Consider the following 15526-nt stretch of genomic DNA (forward strand, 5'->3'; position numbering starts at 1 on the left):
TAGGTTTAATCATTTCTGCAAGTTCTCTCATTTTCACCAGCCAGTCCACTAAAGTAGGAATATTTGTAGTCTGAGCATATAGTAGTCACGCTGCTATCCCATATAAGAACAAAATTCTGTTGTTTCCCCCTAAATTTCTATTGATCAGTCCCAATAGATATACTTCTGGTTTCATTTGAAGTTTAACCTCCAAAATCTTCAAATTTGTATCAAATTTTTTCTTTTTCATACAGGTACACCACATATGATTAAATGTTCCTGGTAGTTAAAATAAGCTTCATTATTATTCAAGACTATTACAGATCAGTTAAAATTGGGCTAAAATATTGTCGATACGACAATGTGTACCATTTTAAAAATTATGTTAGGATATATCTGTCTTATTAGGCAAGGAATGGCACAGAATCTTGCCGCTTGGCAAGTAGTATCTTTGTCAACTAGAAGCATAGATACACAGCAGCTATTTGTTCTGTCTTGAGGTATGTCCAATATTGGTGTTATATGTTGCGTTTGGATGTTTTGATAGAAGTTATAGTATAAAAGTGCATGTTCTACAGTTTCTACCCCTTCCACCTGGCACAGAGATCAACTTAAAGCACAGAGAGGCCCATTCCGCACAAGGACCAATGTTGCCAATTGGTTCCTGAAAGCGGAAACACTATTTTTAATAGTGCAATCTCGGCGTTATGCATACCTGCCTTTGTAGTGGAATCCAGTAGCATTTCAATTGTTTCTCACAGGTTTCCGGTCTCGCAAAAATCGCTATACAGGAAGCGAATTTTTCTGTGCTTTGTCCCGCCCCTGGCCGTCAATCAAATGAACAGCCAATGGGCGGCTGTTATCATGCTCCCGAAAAGCCCCTTTCCCTTTAAGAACAGTTAAAAAAAGAAAAGAAAAACACACGTTGCAACGAATATGCCTTAATTCCTCCTAACGTAGAGACCCATCTAGCTGGCGGGTGAGCTGGCGAGCTATCGTTACCACGCTCCCCCGAGTGGAAAAAAAAATCCCCCCCCCCTGTGCACAGGAGCAATTTTCGGCCGAAAATAAAGGGAACTTGCAAACGGGGCTGTGTTGTGCTTGGTGACTTAGGGGAGCTTTAAAGAACTTCTGTGGAGGGACTGTAGCCGGAGAAGCCTCGCTGGGTGAATGAAGGCTCGCCGGTTCGTTGCTTTCTGCTCGCTCCGAGAAAAAAAAATGGCAATTGCTTCGCTGGAAGGAGAGAGCCAGGGGGAGGGACTTGGCTGGAACCGCAGCAATGGGAACGCACAGGTCTTTTTCGCTAGTGTTGCAGATTGTTTGCAAGAGTGTAGCACTTTTCGGAGGGTGAATCCACTTTTCTGGATTTCCCTTTAAGCGCTACAACAAATCGCTTTTTGCGGGACTGTTTCAGGAATGTGGCAGATTGTGTGCAACGTCATGCATAACCGCAAATTAGTAGTGTTTACAATTTGCAAGCCTTTTGCAACATTGAAGTTGTGGGGAATGGACCAGAGTTTGGGCCTATCTTCCTTCCATAAGAGCTGAACAGAGGGCTAGGAGGAATGCTCTGCGATGTTTTGGATAATCCAGAAGATGTAGATGCCTTGCAGGAGTAAAACATTTTATGTAAGTTCCTGCTATGATGGTAGGGTGCAGTCATGCTCTATCCGATTGTAAAGAGATATAGCATAGTTTTGTTTATTTTAAATTTCGGTCTGTTGGATCCTGAGTTTGAGTAGATGATTGCTGGACAGGCCAATGTGGAGGAGTTTCTCCTCTACTTTTCTCAGGTTGAGTGGAAGTTGTCTTCAAAAATTAATGATGTTATAGCAGGGGGAGGATCACTTACTTTTAACCACAAATACACAGCTTGAAGTCAGGGATGGGTTTCTAAAGAGATGAGCCCTGCTTCTAGCTGTAGGAGAGCATTACATATGCATCAAGGGATTCTGAAGACGGCTCTCGGACATTTACATTGGATCGCTTCTAATTTTGATTGTTTTTTGTAGAGGTACACCTGAGCTGAAAGATTTTTATACATTTTGCCCAATCAATTCCGTATCATACATCACTTATAAGGTAAAGGTATCCCCTGTGCAAGCACCGGGTCATGTCTGACCCTTGGGGTGACGCCCTCCAGTGTTTTCTTGGCAGACTCAATACGGGGTGGTTTGCCAGTGCCTTCCCCAGTTGTTACCATTTACTTATACATCATCTTATAAAGTTCTCTTTGAGTTTAGAACATAAGGTACATTTATTCTCCATATCTTATAGCCAAATGCCTATGCTGCTTTATCATACATTCTTTCACCTGCTCCTCCTCTGTGCCATATTTCAAAAAGAGTATATACATTTTTTCAATAATAATTCATAATTTGTGCATGATTCTGTCTCTCTTCAGGAACTTCAAGGCCTTATATTCAGTTCACCATCTTTGTAGCCCTCTCTGGATACTCTCCAGTTTCTCTACATCAGTGGTTCGACAGGCAGGATCGAAGAGAAACCGCTTCTGCCCCGTTCAGCTCTGCTTCCTCCCAAGATCTTCGTAGTCAGCCTTAATACGTGTCGTTGTGTTGCTGGCTGGGTGGTTCGTTCCCTCTCCGCTGAAGCACCTCTCCAGGGCTGGTTTTAAGGGGCCACATTCAGTTGTTCCGCGTCCTGCTACCCCTGTTAGCCCCTGAGCTCTAATCCCTGGGGGGGGGGGGGGTGTTTTCCTTGCAGGTGAATCAAGGGAACGCCAAGGCTCTGGGCTCAAGCCTGGGATATCTGGAGCAAGTTTGCCAGCTGATTGAAAAAATTGGGCAGCTGCAAGAACACAACCTGCGCTTACAGAAGCAAGTCTGTGGTTTGCAGAAGGAGCAGAAGATGAGCCAGCTTAAAGAGGTACTGAAGGTTACGAGTCCCACCACTCTCCTGTGCGATTCTGTAGTCCTTGCCTGTCCCACTCTCTGAATCCCTGGCTGTTCATTGGATTGCCAGCACCAGGTGGGAAGATACCTGGAGATTTTAGGGGCGGAGCCTGAGAAGTGCAGGGCCAGGGGAGGGGAGGAACCTCAAGCATTAAACCTAACAAAGCTCATGTTGACAACTCACTCCCCATCTGATTGGCCCTCCCTAGGGGGCGCTGCCAATAAGGAGAGAGCAATCTGTCAATGAGGGCCAATCAGCCCTAATTGCATGCAGACAATTCATTCCCTACCATATCCCCTCCTGGAAATACTCCCCCAATAGAAGATGGCTCACTTCCAGGAATGGTCTCCCCTGGTAGTTTAGCCCCAATCAGGAGGGAACCCTCAGCCAATGGACAAATGACCGTGTGTATACCTTGGAGGATGCCTTGTGGAGAACTGCAGGGTCTATCGTCTAGCACTTGGGGAAGAGATTCATTAGGAGAAGGATCCCAAAGAAATGCTAACAGACGTCTTTATTTATTTACGGACTTTTACCCTGCCCTGAGCCCTCGGGTTAGGAAAGATTAGAGATACATTCCAACATTTAAAATCTCAGTGTTGAATTAATTATAAAATAACATTATAAAACCCAAGCTAAATATATAACTAACTATACAATTTGCCCTATTCTGCCTCCTGTCTGGGGGAGGGGGGCAGTATGTAAGTCACCTCTTACAGAGTTGGCGGAATCTGGACAGGGATCAGGCAGGGAGGCCGGCCGAAATCCAACCACCCCACGGCCTCAACCAAAGCTGAGCCTTCGGGGAGGGTGGTATATAAATCTAAATAAATAAATAAATAAATAAAATAAATAAAAGGCCTGCCATAACGACTCTGTTTAAGCTCCGCAGGGCCGATCTCAACAGGCAGAGTGTCCCCACAGGCCGGGCCAGGGCCTAAGAGGGCAAGTCTGATTTCTTTAGAGGACCTGAGTAAGTTCTGCTCACTGGATCCCAGTGCTCTTTGGGGGATGTAATAGGAGAGGTGGTCCCACAAATATGATAGTCCTAGACCAGGGGTAGTCAAACTGCGGCCCTCCAGATGTCCATGGAATACAGTTCCCATGACCCCCTGCCAGCATTCGCTGGCAGGGGCTCCTGGGAACTGTAGTCCATGGACATCTGGAGGGCCGCAGTTTGACTACCCCTGTAGTAGACCATTGAGGGCTTTAAAGGTTACATCCAGCGCAGCTGACAGAGCACTGCTTGTAAGGGTCCTCTGCATTAGGTCCCCGTGAGGACCCGTGCTGCTGCACTCTGGACCAGCTGAAGTTTCCGGAGCGAGTTACAGTTGTCTAGCCTGGAGGTGACTATTGCATGGATCACAGTGGCTAGGTTGGATGCTGATAGGTAAGGCACCAGCTGTCGCACCTGGGGAGTGGGGCAGAATGGAGTGCAACATTGGTGTCCCGGGTGTCCATAGCCAAGCGCCTGACAGTCGCGGAGGTGGTTAGTTGGACTCCATCAAGGGCTGGGAGTGCCACTGCCCTACCTGGGGTCTTCTGCCCCACAGCTCAGGTGGCTGCAGAGCTGCTTCCAGAAAGTGTTCAACTCAAACCAAACGTTTTTAGAGCACTTTCATTAGGCATCTCAGTAGCACACAATTGCAAAGGTTCTTCTAAGGGAAAAGTGATTCTTTATAAGTTTGGGTAGGAGAAAAAGAGTGAGGCATCCCTCTGCTGCGGATGGCTGAAGACTAACCAAGAGTTTGGGAAGAAAGAGGAAGGGGCATTTTTCCGCCTTGGCTATTACCAGGAAATTGGGCTTAAGTTCCAATCGCATTTGAGGAACACAGGAAAGAGCAAGCCTACTACAATACCCAGCATCCTTTCTCTTAAAGCGACAGGGGAGAATATCTCCTGTTTCTCAGAACTCCAGCCAAAAGCTGCCTGGCTGGACAGAACTTGGGGCATGCTGATCCAGCCAAAGGACCTCTGTCTTGACTGGATTTAACTTCAGCAGCCTGCTTGAGCCAGTCCACCGTGGCCTCTAAGACTCTGTGGGTTGGGATGGAAGACCGTCCCTCAACCGATATAGCTTCATGTTCTCATCCCAGCCCGAAGCTTCGGATTATCTGGGGGATGCATATAGATGTTGAATAACATTGGAGACACGTGTCAGGGCCTATCCCCCAGGGGATCTCTCCCCTAGCCTAACCCTCTGTCCCTCGCCCTGGAGAAAAGATCGCAGCCATTTAAAGGCAGCACCTTGAATTCCCATGTTTGCCAGATGGTGGGCTGATGGCCAGTGTTCGAAGGTTTTGCACACTGCTGTCAAATCTCACAGCCACAGCATGCCCCCCCCCTGCCGAGACCCAGCTGTTTCTGTAGGTCATCTGTGGGAGCGGCCAGAGCCATGCCCACCCCTTGGCCAGGCTGGGAGCAGGACTGGAAGGGATCAAGGAAACTCTGTGGCTGTTCTGTGCGGCAGAGCGGTGGTGGGCTGGGCCGGATGAATCCAGCGTGGGTTTTTCAAGAGCAGCCTAACCACAGCCTCCTCCAAGGTTGGGCTGATCCTGCCCTGAGCAGGGGGCTGGACTAAATGGCCTGTATGGCCCCTTCCCACTCTAGGGTTCTGTGATAAAGGGTCTCTGGGAAGGTCCCTAGTATTAAGGGCAGATTAATCCAGGGGTAGTCAAACTGCGGCCCTCCAGATGTCCATGGACTACAATTCCCAGGAGCCCCTGCCAGCGAATGCTGGCAGGGGCTCCTGGGAATTGTAGTCCATGGACATCTGGAGGGCCGCAGTTTGACTACCCCTGGATTAATTGTTTCAGGGATCTGCCGGTGCCCTAGGCAGTTGGCACGCCAGCCAGAGAGCCAAGTTCTAGGGTCGTGTGCTTCGGCGGCCGAAGCAGATGATCAAGCCCGAGGCAGCCAGCGCTGCGGCACTCGGCAGCTTCCCTCCATGAGCTGTTTCATAGCCCAAATGCTGGGTGAGTCCTCGGCCCAATCTGGCCTCTCCCCAGCCCAGAGCTTGCAGCCCAATCTGGAGGTGGCCTATTGGTCACCGAGCCAAGCTGAGCCATGATGCCAGCCTCCAAGTGGGGCCGAAGGTTCCCGCAGAATTACAGCTTCTCCCAGGTCTCCTGTAGGAAACGGATGCTTTGGAGAGCAGAATCTATGGCTCTGTGCCCTACTGGGGTCCCTGCCCTCCCCAGTCTCCCTCCCCAACTCCCCAGGCACCCCTACCCCCCATCCCCCACCAGCATCCTGGGGGGGACGGGGACTGGGCAACCCTTGAGGAAACCCAGGAGATGGCCTCCTCTGCCATGGACCTCTGTTCCCAGAGAGACTTGCCCGGCCACAAAACCTTCCACCAGCGGGTGTTCTTCAGCAATCACTCCTTCTGCCCTGTGGTTTATGTGTCGCTTTTATTTATGTGCATTGCATTGCGTATTGTGGATGCAGTATAACTGGTTTCTAGTAAGTTTGTGAGATGTGTTTTTATTATGTATGCTTTTAGCCCCATTGCTGGCCCTGAAGAAGACAAAGGATATACATTTCGTAAATAAATCAAAATAAAATGTTATGAATGAGGCCCATTTCCCAAAGGGAGCCACATTTTCTGGCGTCTCTCTTGTGCAGGAGGAGTGTAGAAGCCCATGTCATGTTGCTTGGGCAAACAACTTTAAACTCAAAACACAACTATTTAAAACTGGCAGCCCATTATGAAGAGTTCAAGATTGTGTGGCCTTTCCTTGTTTCCTGCAGGAACAATAGTGTTACCAAGGTGAAACATTCTTCCTCTTATCCTTCTTTTGTTGTTTATTCCACTCAAGTTTGGGACAGAACATCTGCCCACACAAAAACATGTATCAAGTTCTTTTCAGGAGTAATTCCATAATCTGATTTATTCCTTGGGTATTTTAGAACAAACATTATTGCATTTTCAGTTTATCAACAAAGCTAAGGAAACATTCAGTTACTTGGTGCAAATTTTCAGATGTTCAAATGATTAATGAAGGGGTGCTTATTGATTAGAGATTAATAAGGTTTCGTGTGGGAAGAGGCATCCAGGGTAGAATTCCGATTCTCTTCAAGATGACATTATTCAGACGTATTAGCTGCAGAAATACTATTGCAAATGTAAAGGGAGTAGATGCCAAAGGCTGCCAACTCTGGGTTGGGAAATTCCAGGAGATTTGGGGATGGAGTCTGGGGTGGGGGTGGCTTTGGGGAGAGGTGGAACCTCAATGGCGTCTAATGCTATAGGGCTGCCTTCCAAAACAGCTAGTTTCTCCAGGGGAACTGATCCCTGTTGCCTGGAGATCAGTAGTAATTTGGGGAGATCTCCCAGCCTGACCTGGAGCCTGGCAACCCCCAAAAGTCTTGGGGTTGTTGCTTCTGCCCCTTGGCTTCATTTTGGCCTGGCAGGCTGAGGCTGCCCATCTCTCCCTTGGTACGTTGGCCATGTGTCTACGATAAGCCACAGTGCTCGTTCCGCCTTCAGCTCTCCTTCTCTCTCTTCTGGCGTAGGAGTGGTTTTTGCAGCAGTGTTCCTGCAGTGCCGCCAGCATCTTGCTGGGCTCGCCTCCGGAGACGAAGAATGCCTGTGCTGGGAAGAACAGCAGGCCTCACAGCCTCGTGTTGGCGCAGAACAGAAATGTGTCCGACCTCTCAAGCATTCCAGAAACAGGAGCTCGGAGAGGAGAAGCAAGCCGCTGTCCAGGTGCTCTGCCGTCTTTTAGACAAAGGGCTTTAATTTAGAGTATGCCCTCACTTTGAAATAGGCCTTTGGCCTCTTCCCTCACTCGAACGGCAGTCTCTCTAAGCACAACCAGAGAGATCTTTGCTGGGTTGTGCGCTTCGGCTCCGTTCAGCCGCCTAGGCAATCACCGAATCTTGAAGCCGTGTGCAGGAAGCCCATGCGGCCACCAGTTGGCACGCTGCCACCGCCCCTCCTCTCCGCGCCACGGCCTTGGCCGCCTTGGATGTCAGAGATCACCGAGGAGACCAAACCGAGCCGAAGCGCAGAACCCTAAAAGACCCGGTCAAGAGAATGAATCCCATGGAGCTGAACTAAGCTTTCTCCTGAGTAGAACAAAGTTTGAGTCCAGGGGCACCTCTAAGGTCAACAAAGTTATAAGCTTTCTTGTGCTTGTACACTTCTTCAGGTACTCATGAAAGCTTGTGGCTTGAAAGACATTTGTTGGTCTTCAAGGTGACCCTGGACTCAAACTTTGTTCTGCTGCTTTAGACCAATATGGCTACTCACCTGAATGGTTCTGCAGAGCAAACATACTTAAAAAGCTAGCCTGGTTTGGCTGTTCCTCTATTGAAAGCTGTGGGGAACCATAGATTAATTTGGTTCCTGGAAGACTGAGAAGGGGAGGACTTCCCAGTAGTAAAGGGAAGGTGGGTGGAATTGTTTTTATTTTATTTACAAAAAATGGTCTTTGTGTTTGAGATCGTTTTCATTTCATTCCTTCAGCCTGAGGGGCTTTTCGCACGCCTTCAAAATCGCACAATGGTTGCCAATTGAAAACGCTACTGATTTGCCGTTATGCACAACGTCGTTGACAATCTGCCACACACCTGAAACCGATCTGCAAAAAGCGCTTCCTTGTAGCGCTTTCAGGGAAATCCCCAAAAGTGGATTCACCCTCTGGAAAGCGATACACTCCTGCAACCAATCTGCAACACTAGCGAAAAAGACCTGTGCGTTAACATTGTTGCGGTTTCTACAAAGTCCCTACCCCTGGCTCTCTCCTCTAATCTTCCGGCGAAGCGATCGCCATTTTTTTTTTCTCAGAGCGAGCGGGGATAAACGCACCAGCGAGCCTCTTTCTGTTTAGAGGCTTCCCCGGCTTCAGTCCCTCCCCTTCAGTCACTAAGCACAAAGAACAGAAAAGCCCATTTGCTGATGTATTTTCCCTTTATTTTTTACACATTCATTCAGCCGAAAATCGGGCCCGTGAGAGGGGGGGGGATTTTTTTTTTTCACTTGGAGGGAGCGTGGCAACGATCAAACGACAGCTCAAACACACCAGGCAGCTGGATGGGTCTCTCCGTTGCAACGAATCAACACAGATTCGTTGCAATGGGTCTGTTTTTTTTTTTTTTTAACTTTCTTAAAGGGAAAGGGGCTGTTTGGGAGCATGCTAACGGCTGCCCATTGGCTGCTTGACGGCCAAGGGCGGGACGAGCTCGGCAATAGCGCTTCCTTTCTAGCGATTTTTGCCGAGACCGGAAGCCTGTGGGAAACGCTAAAAAACGCAACTGATTCCACTACAAAGGCAGGTATGCATAACGACGAATTGCACTATTTTAAATGGCGATTTTTCATTCAGCAACCAATTTGCTACAAAGATCCTGGTGCAGAAAGCCCCCCAATCTCTCCCTCCCCTTAGCAACATGCGACACCAGAACGGGGTCGGCCCCACTGGCTGTTCGTGCCCGCTCTCTTTCCCTAGCTAGGCATGCCAGCAGTGCTGGGGAGAGCAACAGTTCCTACTGGGCCTCTTCCGTGCACATCACAGTCCTGGCCTGAATGTTATCTGGGACTCTCCCCATGAGGCTTCAGGAGATCCCGGGCCTCCCCCAGCCCAGGCCTTACAACACAAGGGAAAGCCGCCAAATGAGTTGCATGATCTCCCCTCCCCTTTACTTTCGTGAATCCCAGACCAGATCACCAGATGCAAGAGGGAATGTTTGCCACTGGTTTCTTTTACACTGTTTTTAAACTGTTGTTATTTTACTCTTTCAAACTGCTCACAGACAATAAAGCGATATTTATTACCATGTCCTCCTGAACATGATTTCATTTTATCCATTCTGCAAGATGACTAAAGTATGGGCCATTCCCCTTGGTGGGAGCCTCAGATAAAGATCCCGAAGTGGACGGCGAGGCAGAGAGAATAACGTGGTCTCCCGCTCACGGTTAACTCTCTTCTTGTGCTTACAGAGGAAGAGGCATGTGTGGCTCGGGGGCATCACCAGCTGCCAAAGGGAGGAGGAAATGTTGACACGGGGCTTGGAGAAGGTTATGTGGCCCTTGATGCTCAAGCTAATCTCCCAAAGGATTCACTCATTAAAAGGGTAAGTCTCCCTCCCTCCCTCTCGCACAGCATAAACCGCCATGAAAATGACCCCTTTATCAGATGTTCTAGTCCCCAGACATTGCACAGAAAATTGGCTATCTCTAAAGTCCAGACATTTCACAGGAAAAGTTAAAACTTCATAATGGACTGAGATATCTACTCTGATCTGCCGGTGGCAATACTTAAGTATCCCGACCTTATCTTCCTGGGAAGTAAATAAATAAATACTTATTCTTCTAAGCCCCTCTTCTTGCCTAGCTCAGGGTGGAAAATGCTATTCAAACAACAGTCCATCGTTTACCCTCAGCTAATAAAAAAGCAGATCGGTTTTGGAGCAAGCTCCAGGGGCAAGGCCAGCGTTTCCTAGTGGCCCTTCTCGGCCTTGTCCGGAGTCCTGGTAGGACAGATCTGTCTTGCAGGGCCTGTGGAACTGGTGGAGGTTCTGCTGGGCCCTGATCTCTTTTGGCTGGGGCTGGGACCCAAAAAGCGCTGGCCCTGGTCAAGGCCAATCTTACCATCTTTGGGCCAGGGATCCTCAGCTTTGTGACAGGTGAGAGAGAGAGGCATCCAAAATCGTGCCCAAGCTCCTGTGCAAGTTGGGCTCCGTCCAGGACTGGGATATGTAACACCTGTCTCTCTGGGGACTGGCCCAGCCGGAGGACCTCCATCTTGGCTGCATTCAACTTCAGCCAGTCCCCTCCAGCCTCTAGGCATCTAGCCAGGCTGTCTGGCAGTGTTGACAGATGGCCATCCACTAACAGAAATGGCTGGGTGTCATCAACGTACTGGTGACATCCCGGGCCAACACTCAAGATCCGCTGGGTGAAGGAGCGCATGTAGATGTTGAATAACATTAGGGAGAGTATAGCGGGACCCCACAGTTGAGGGCCTGATGCTGGGAGATACCTTCCCCTGATCAGAGTGGTTTATCCATTTAGCACACGTTGGACCATGACTCCAGGAGCCCCGCAGGGCTGGACAGTTTGGGAGCCTTCACACTGTGATTGTTAGGAGGTCTTCATCCTTTTGTGGCGTGTGAACCACAAGAATGAAAAAAGGGCCGTACACATGCTCTGTTAGTAACTGAGCATGTACACTGTTTATTGAGCATGCATGCAGAACACAAGCTGAATACGTGTGAAGGATTGGGGGGGGTATTGGGGGGCAGCGGCCTACCTGTCTCCGGCAGCGTCGTGTCCTCATGGGCCGGGAGCTGCGGGGACGCTGGTTGCGGGCGGGCATGTCACGGGAGTGGAGGCCAAGGCGGCGGGCCCCGGTGGCGACGGCAAGGAGAAGGTGGCGGGCCCCGACGGCGACAGCGAGTCAGCGGCAGCTTTCTCCCGGGCGCTGTGGCGCAGCGCGGCCACTCCTGCGGCCGGGAGAAGGCAGAGTTGGGCGGGTGTGCAGGTGGAAAGGAGCAGGGCCGCCGCGTCTTTGACGCACCGGCCCTGCTCCTTTCCCCGCATGGAGGCGGAGGGAACGGCAGCCAAGGAGGCCTCCCCATTGCCTCCTTGGTCCAGGATTGACGCTTTGCGGCTCCTGATTCGCTCCTCCGAGTTTTTATCCCGGACTGAGCCCGGCCTATCTCCTCCCCACCAGCCCTTACTGCTTTATTTAGTCCGCTTCGCCCGCGGCGCCGTGGGCAGTTTAAAGATATGGTTTTCAAGCACCTTTTAGGATCAAACCCAAGGAGGAAATTTTACTATAGAGCATTCAAAATTTTGGTCTGTGAAATCACAGTCTGAAAGCAGCATGGGCTGCCTGTGGAGCCTGGCATATGTTGTTCTTACGCAGAGAGTATCTGCCAGAAAGAACTAGTTGATGGGCCAAGTGTTGGGGACGGGTCAGAATTAGAGGTCACACGTGCACACACAGAGCCTTTATTGGTATATAACAAAAATAAAGGAATACAACAAGAATAAATTACAGTCACAGTATGAAACCAGGTTTGCATAACAAAATGATTACAGAAAATCATGTGTGGTTACAGGCATTCAAAGCGTTCATCCGTTTCAAGTTAACTGCTAAAATCCAGATTAAAATCTGTGTGAGTCGTGTCAGAACCTTTAAATAACTTGTACGGACCACTCCAAAGGGCAAAAGAAGAGAAAAGGGGTGCATCAGGCCAGCATACAAGGCCTGTTTGTCTGCATCCAGCATGGTGTAGCAGACAGAGTGTCCGACTAGGCTCCTGCAAGACCTGGGTGGAAATCCCCGCTTCTCCCATGGAAGTTTTCTGGATAACCTTAGACCCATCGTGAACTGGCCCACCTCACAGAGCTGTTGTGAGAAATTGGAGGAGGGAGAGAATATATTCCAAGATGCTTTGAGTCTCAACTGGGGAGACAAGCGAGATATAAATAAATACATACATAAAAAAACATGCATCCTAATAAATGGGGGCTGCAGCTGGTCCCAGGCCAGTTTTTGGCATTCTGAGAAGAAGTAAACTGGAAATATGAGAGCTGGAAGCTGTGCTTAACCCAATGCCCCAGACAGGCCCCTTAAAAGCCTGCAAGCAGAGGAAAGCAGGACACTCTTTATTCATCCTAAAATGATACGGGATTAACATTTGGAACGGATCCCGGCCATCCCTCCGGCCCCACAGTAATGATGGTCCTTCCTCTTGCCATGTGCAGGATTCGGACACCAGCATGGGAGCCTCAGTGACACAGCCCAAGGAGTGCGCCCCCAGAAGTCCCCTTTCTGTACCAGCAGCGCAAAGGCGTCAGGTACTTAACCCCAGTCAGTTTTATTAGAAGGCCCCGCAGGGATAAGCATCCCTAGAAGCCCTTCCCAGGCAGGGAAATCGATGAAGACACTTGGCCAAGGCCAAAGGGGGATGGATACAGATTCGGGGCGGCGGGGAACCCTTTCCCAGGGACAAGTGCTGGGCCTACCAAAGTGGGGATACTGGAGCCTACAGGCTGGGCAATCAGGCCAGAGGGCCCAGCCGCATCTGGCCGTGACCCAGAATGTTGACCATTTCAGAGCAGTTCAAAGCGATAACGATGAGCATTTCGCAGGCTGGCCCAGCAGGGCCAGAGTGAAATCAGGAAGAAAACAGGAAGCGGGGGGGGGGGGGAGGAGATCCGGGGAAGCCCAATGAGATTGACAGGGAACATGACAGTAAGTTATTAATATATTCACACAGACCAGCTCTTGGGCTGCCCAGTGATCTTTGCCCTTCCCTCTGCAAAAATGGTAAGCGACTTGATGGTCTTTCTTTGTCCCAAGAGCTGATGCCTCCGTGCAGGATATAACTCCATGGATTAGGCAGTCATCGGTTGGCACTGGGCCTGACCCTGCTGGCCTAAGGCTGCTGTGATTGCCCATGAGACGGAAGGTGCCACGGGGCAAGAGGTGGTGCTCCTTGGAGCCAGCTCCCGCACGCAGCCTCGATTGCACTGGGGTCGCCATGCTAGAGCAAAATGGGTGCCCCTTAAAGCAAGCCATCTTTGTTTCAGCATGGGAGCCCTTCAGAACGCTCACAAAAGCTCCTGTGGGAATCAAGGGTGCTAGCCGTTAAGGTGCTCCTGGGCCTTGGCTTTCTCACGGTTCTCTTGAGACAGGGAAGCTGCTTATGCTGCTCTCCTTTGGCTCAGCCGGGGGCTGGGCATCGCTCCACGTTACTGCAGAATCCTGGGATGTCGCAGTTCCTCATCATCTTTCTCCAGCAGTTCCTGGAGCAGTGAGGTTTCTGCCACATTCCTCTCAAAATCAGTCTCGCGCCTGAATAAAACGGGCCACTAAGTGGCTGCCTTGGCCATTTCTTGAATAAGGGGTGGAGTGCCACTTTTTGTTCTCACCTCTGTGAGATGTGCTGGGAGAGGAGCTGTGGCTGAGTGGCAGAGCATCCGCTTTGCACGCAGAAGGCTGCTGGTTCAATCCTGGGCATTCCCAGGATCTGCAGTCCTTCCTACCAGGCAGAAGGTGCTGGGAAAGCCCCTCGTGCGCCTGAGTGCTGCTGCCGGTCTGCGTGGACTGACCCAGGATCAGGCAGCTCCGTGTTTCCTTGTCCTGTTGCCACACTGGAATTGTGTCTTTGTGCCTGCCCTGCAGAGTGAGAGTCATGCCTGGGGAAGGATGAGAGACCTCGTGCGGAAGACCAAGGGGCGCAACCAGCCCCAGCTGGGCCTCTCATCGGCGGCCTTGAAAAGGTCCTGTCCGCAGCTGTACAGGTGAGCGGTCCAGGGCCGGAGGGCTCCTTCCCAGGCGCTCCAGGAGCAGCACTTGGGCCTCTTGAACCCATCCCAATCCCTCACTCGGGAATCAGCAGGCACCTTGGATAGTTTGGTAGCTCCCTCTCCCATAACATTGGCTCATTCATGTCTCCCAATTGCTGGTGCTGCTGCTGCTGTTGTTATCCACCCGATCTCTTGAAACTCAGATCCACTTTCAGTAGGGTAAGACATATAATAATAATGTTGTTGTTGTTGTTGTTAGTTGCAAAGTCATGTCCGACCCATTGCAACCTCATGTCCATTGCAACCCCATGGACAACGATCCTCCAGACCTTCCTGTCTTCTACCATTCCCCGGGATAAATTAATATAAAATGTAAATTTAAATAAAGATGATAATTTATGATATTAAAGCAGATATTAAAGAATTGCCCACTCTCCTATTCTGGGAGAGGGGGGGGGGGCTTATGAAGATGGTCCATTGAAATGGGTCAGTGAGTTTTGACAGGGAGGCCGATAGACCCAGTGGGTCAGGGCCCCAGCCACAGGCCTTCCAACTGCCTGGCTTCCCACAGGATCCTGATCTCATTGCACCAGGCCCTGGTGGAGCCAGTCTGATCTTCTGGAGGCCAGGGGTCCAAAGCAGATTCTCCTGCCTAGATCGTAATGCTCTCCGGGGGACACGGTGGGTTTGAATGTACTGGCTGATGGGAGGCCCCAGGGCTGGAGACCTTCCACCAGTGTCCCGGGAGGGCTGTCACGTTCTGGCTCTGGGGATGAGTGAGGGGAGAGGAGCTGATTTGGTTTGGGGTTTTCAAAGTTGTGAGCCCCTCCTTGTGCTTCCGGAGCTGGGGTCTGTGCCAGGTAGATTCCAGGAAGGGGCTGCAGGTGCCTGTCAGTTTCCGGTTGGGCCGGCAGCTGCTGAATGTCTCACTTGCTGTGGCTCCCATGGGGCTTATGCACATAAACAAGCCAAGCACACCTATCTGCAAAGGGCCGGCTGCAGGGACTCTTGAAATCAGAAAAGAAAATCGGGCCAGATCAGCTTCCGGCTATTGTTTTCACAACTGAAAAAATGCGAAGCCGGAGGAGATCAAAAGAGGCCCCGCCACAGCAATAATAGCTGCAGGGGACATCAACCCACCCAAAGAGGTGCCCCCAGCTCCTTGCTCGGGCTCCCCCCTTGCTCGTGTGATCGGGGCATTCCTTAGGGTTGCCGGATCCTTCTGCATAGCTGGTGGGGAGGCACACTGTTGGCAGGGCAGGCCGAGGCATCCCCCCATGAGTGGGCCCCAGCAGCCAGCTGTTGGGTGAGGAGGCAGGGTGGTCTGGCCCCAAGATGAAGACCGAGGCTGCACAGGCGGCAGAG

At 50.5% G+C, this 15526-nt stretch overlaps 1 protein-coding gene across 3 annotated transcripts in view; it reads left to right on the plus strand.

Annotated features, from left to right (window-relative positions):
* The window catches only part of LOC143844071 (uncharacterized), a 42638-nt gene that overhangs the window by 22655 nt on the left and 4457 nt on the right, over positions 1-15526 (plus strand). Inside the window, exons 3-7 of one of the 3 annotated variants that reach the window (XM_077351086.1) lie at positions 2704-2865; positions 7411-7603; positions 9839-9972; positions 12614-12706; positions 14037-14155. In XM_077351086.1, the coding sequence (XP_077207201.1) occupies positions 2704-2865; positions 7411-7603; positions 9839-9972; positions 12614-12706; positions 14037-14155 (701 nt within the window). The remainder of the gene's footprint in view (positions 1-2703; positions 2866-7410; positions 7604-9838; positions 9973-12613; positions 12707-14036; positions 14156-15526) is intronic. The other 2 variants (XM_077351088.1, XM_077351087.1) reach the window with 2 other exon arrangements.

The sequence above is a fragment of the Paroedura picta genome, chromosome 8 (assembly GCF_049243985.1).
Source record: "Paroedura picta isolate Pp20150507F chromosome 8, Ppicta_v3.0, whole genome shotgun sequence".
NCBI lineage: Eukaryota > Metazoa > Chordata > Lepidosauria > Squamata > Gekkonidae > Paroedura > Paroedura picta.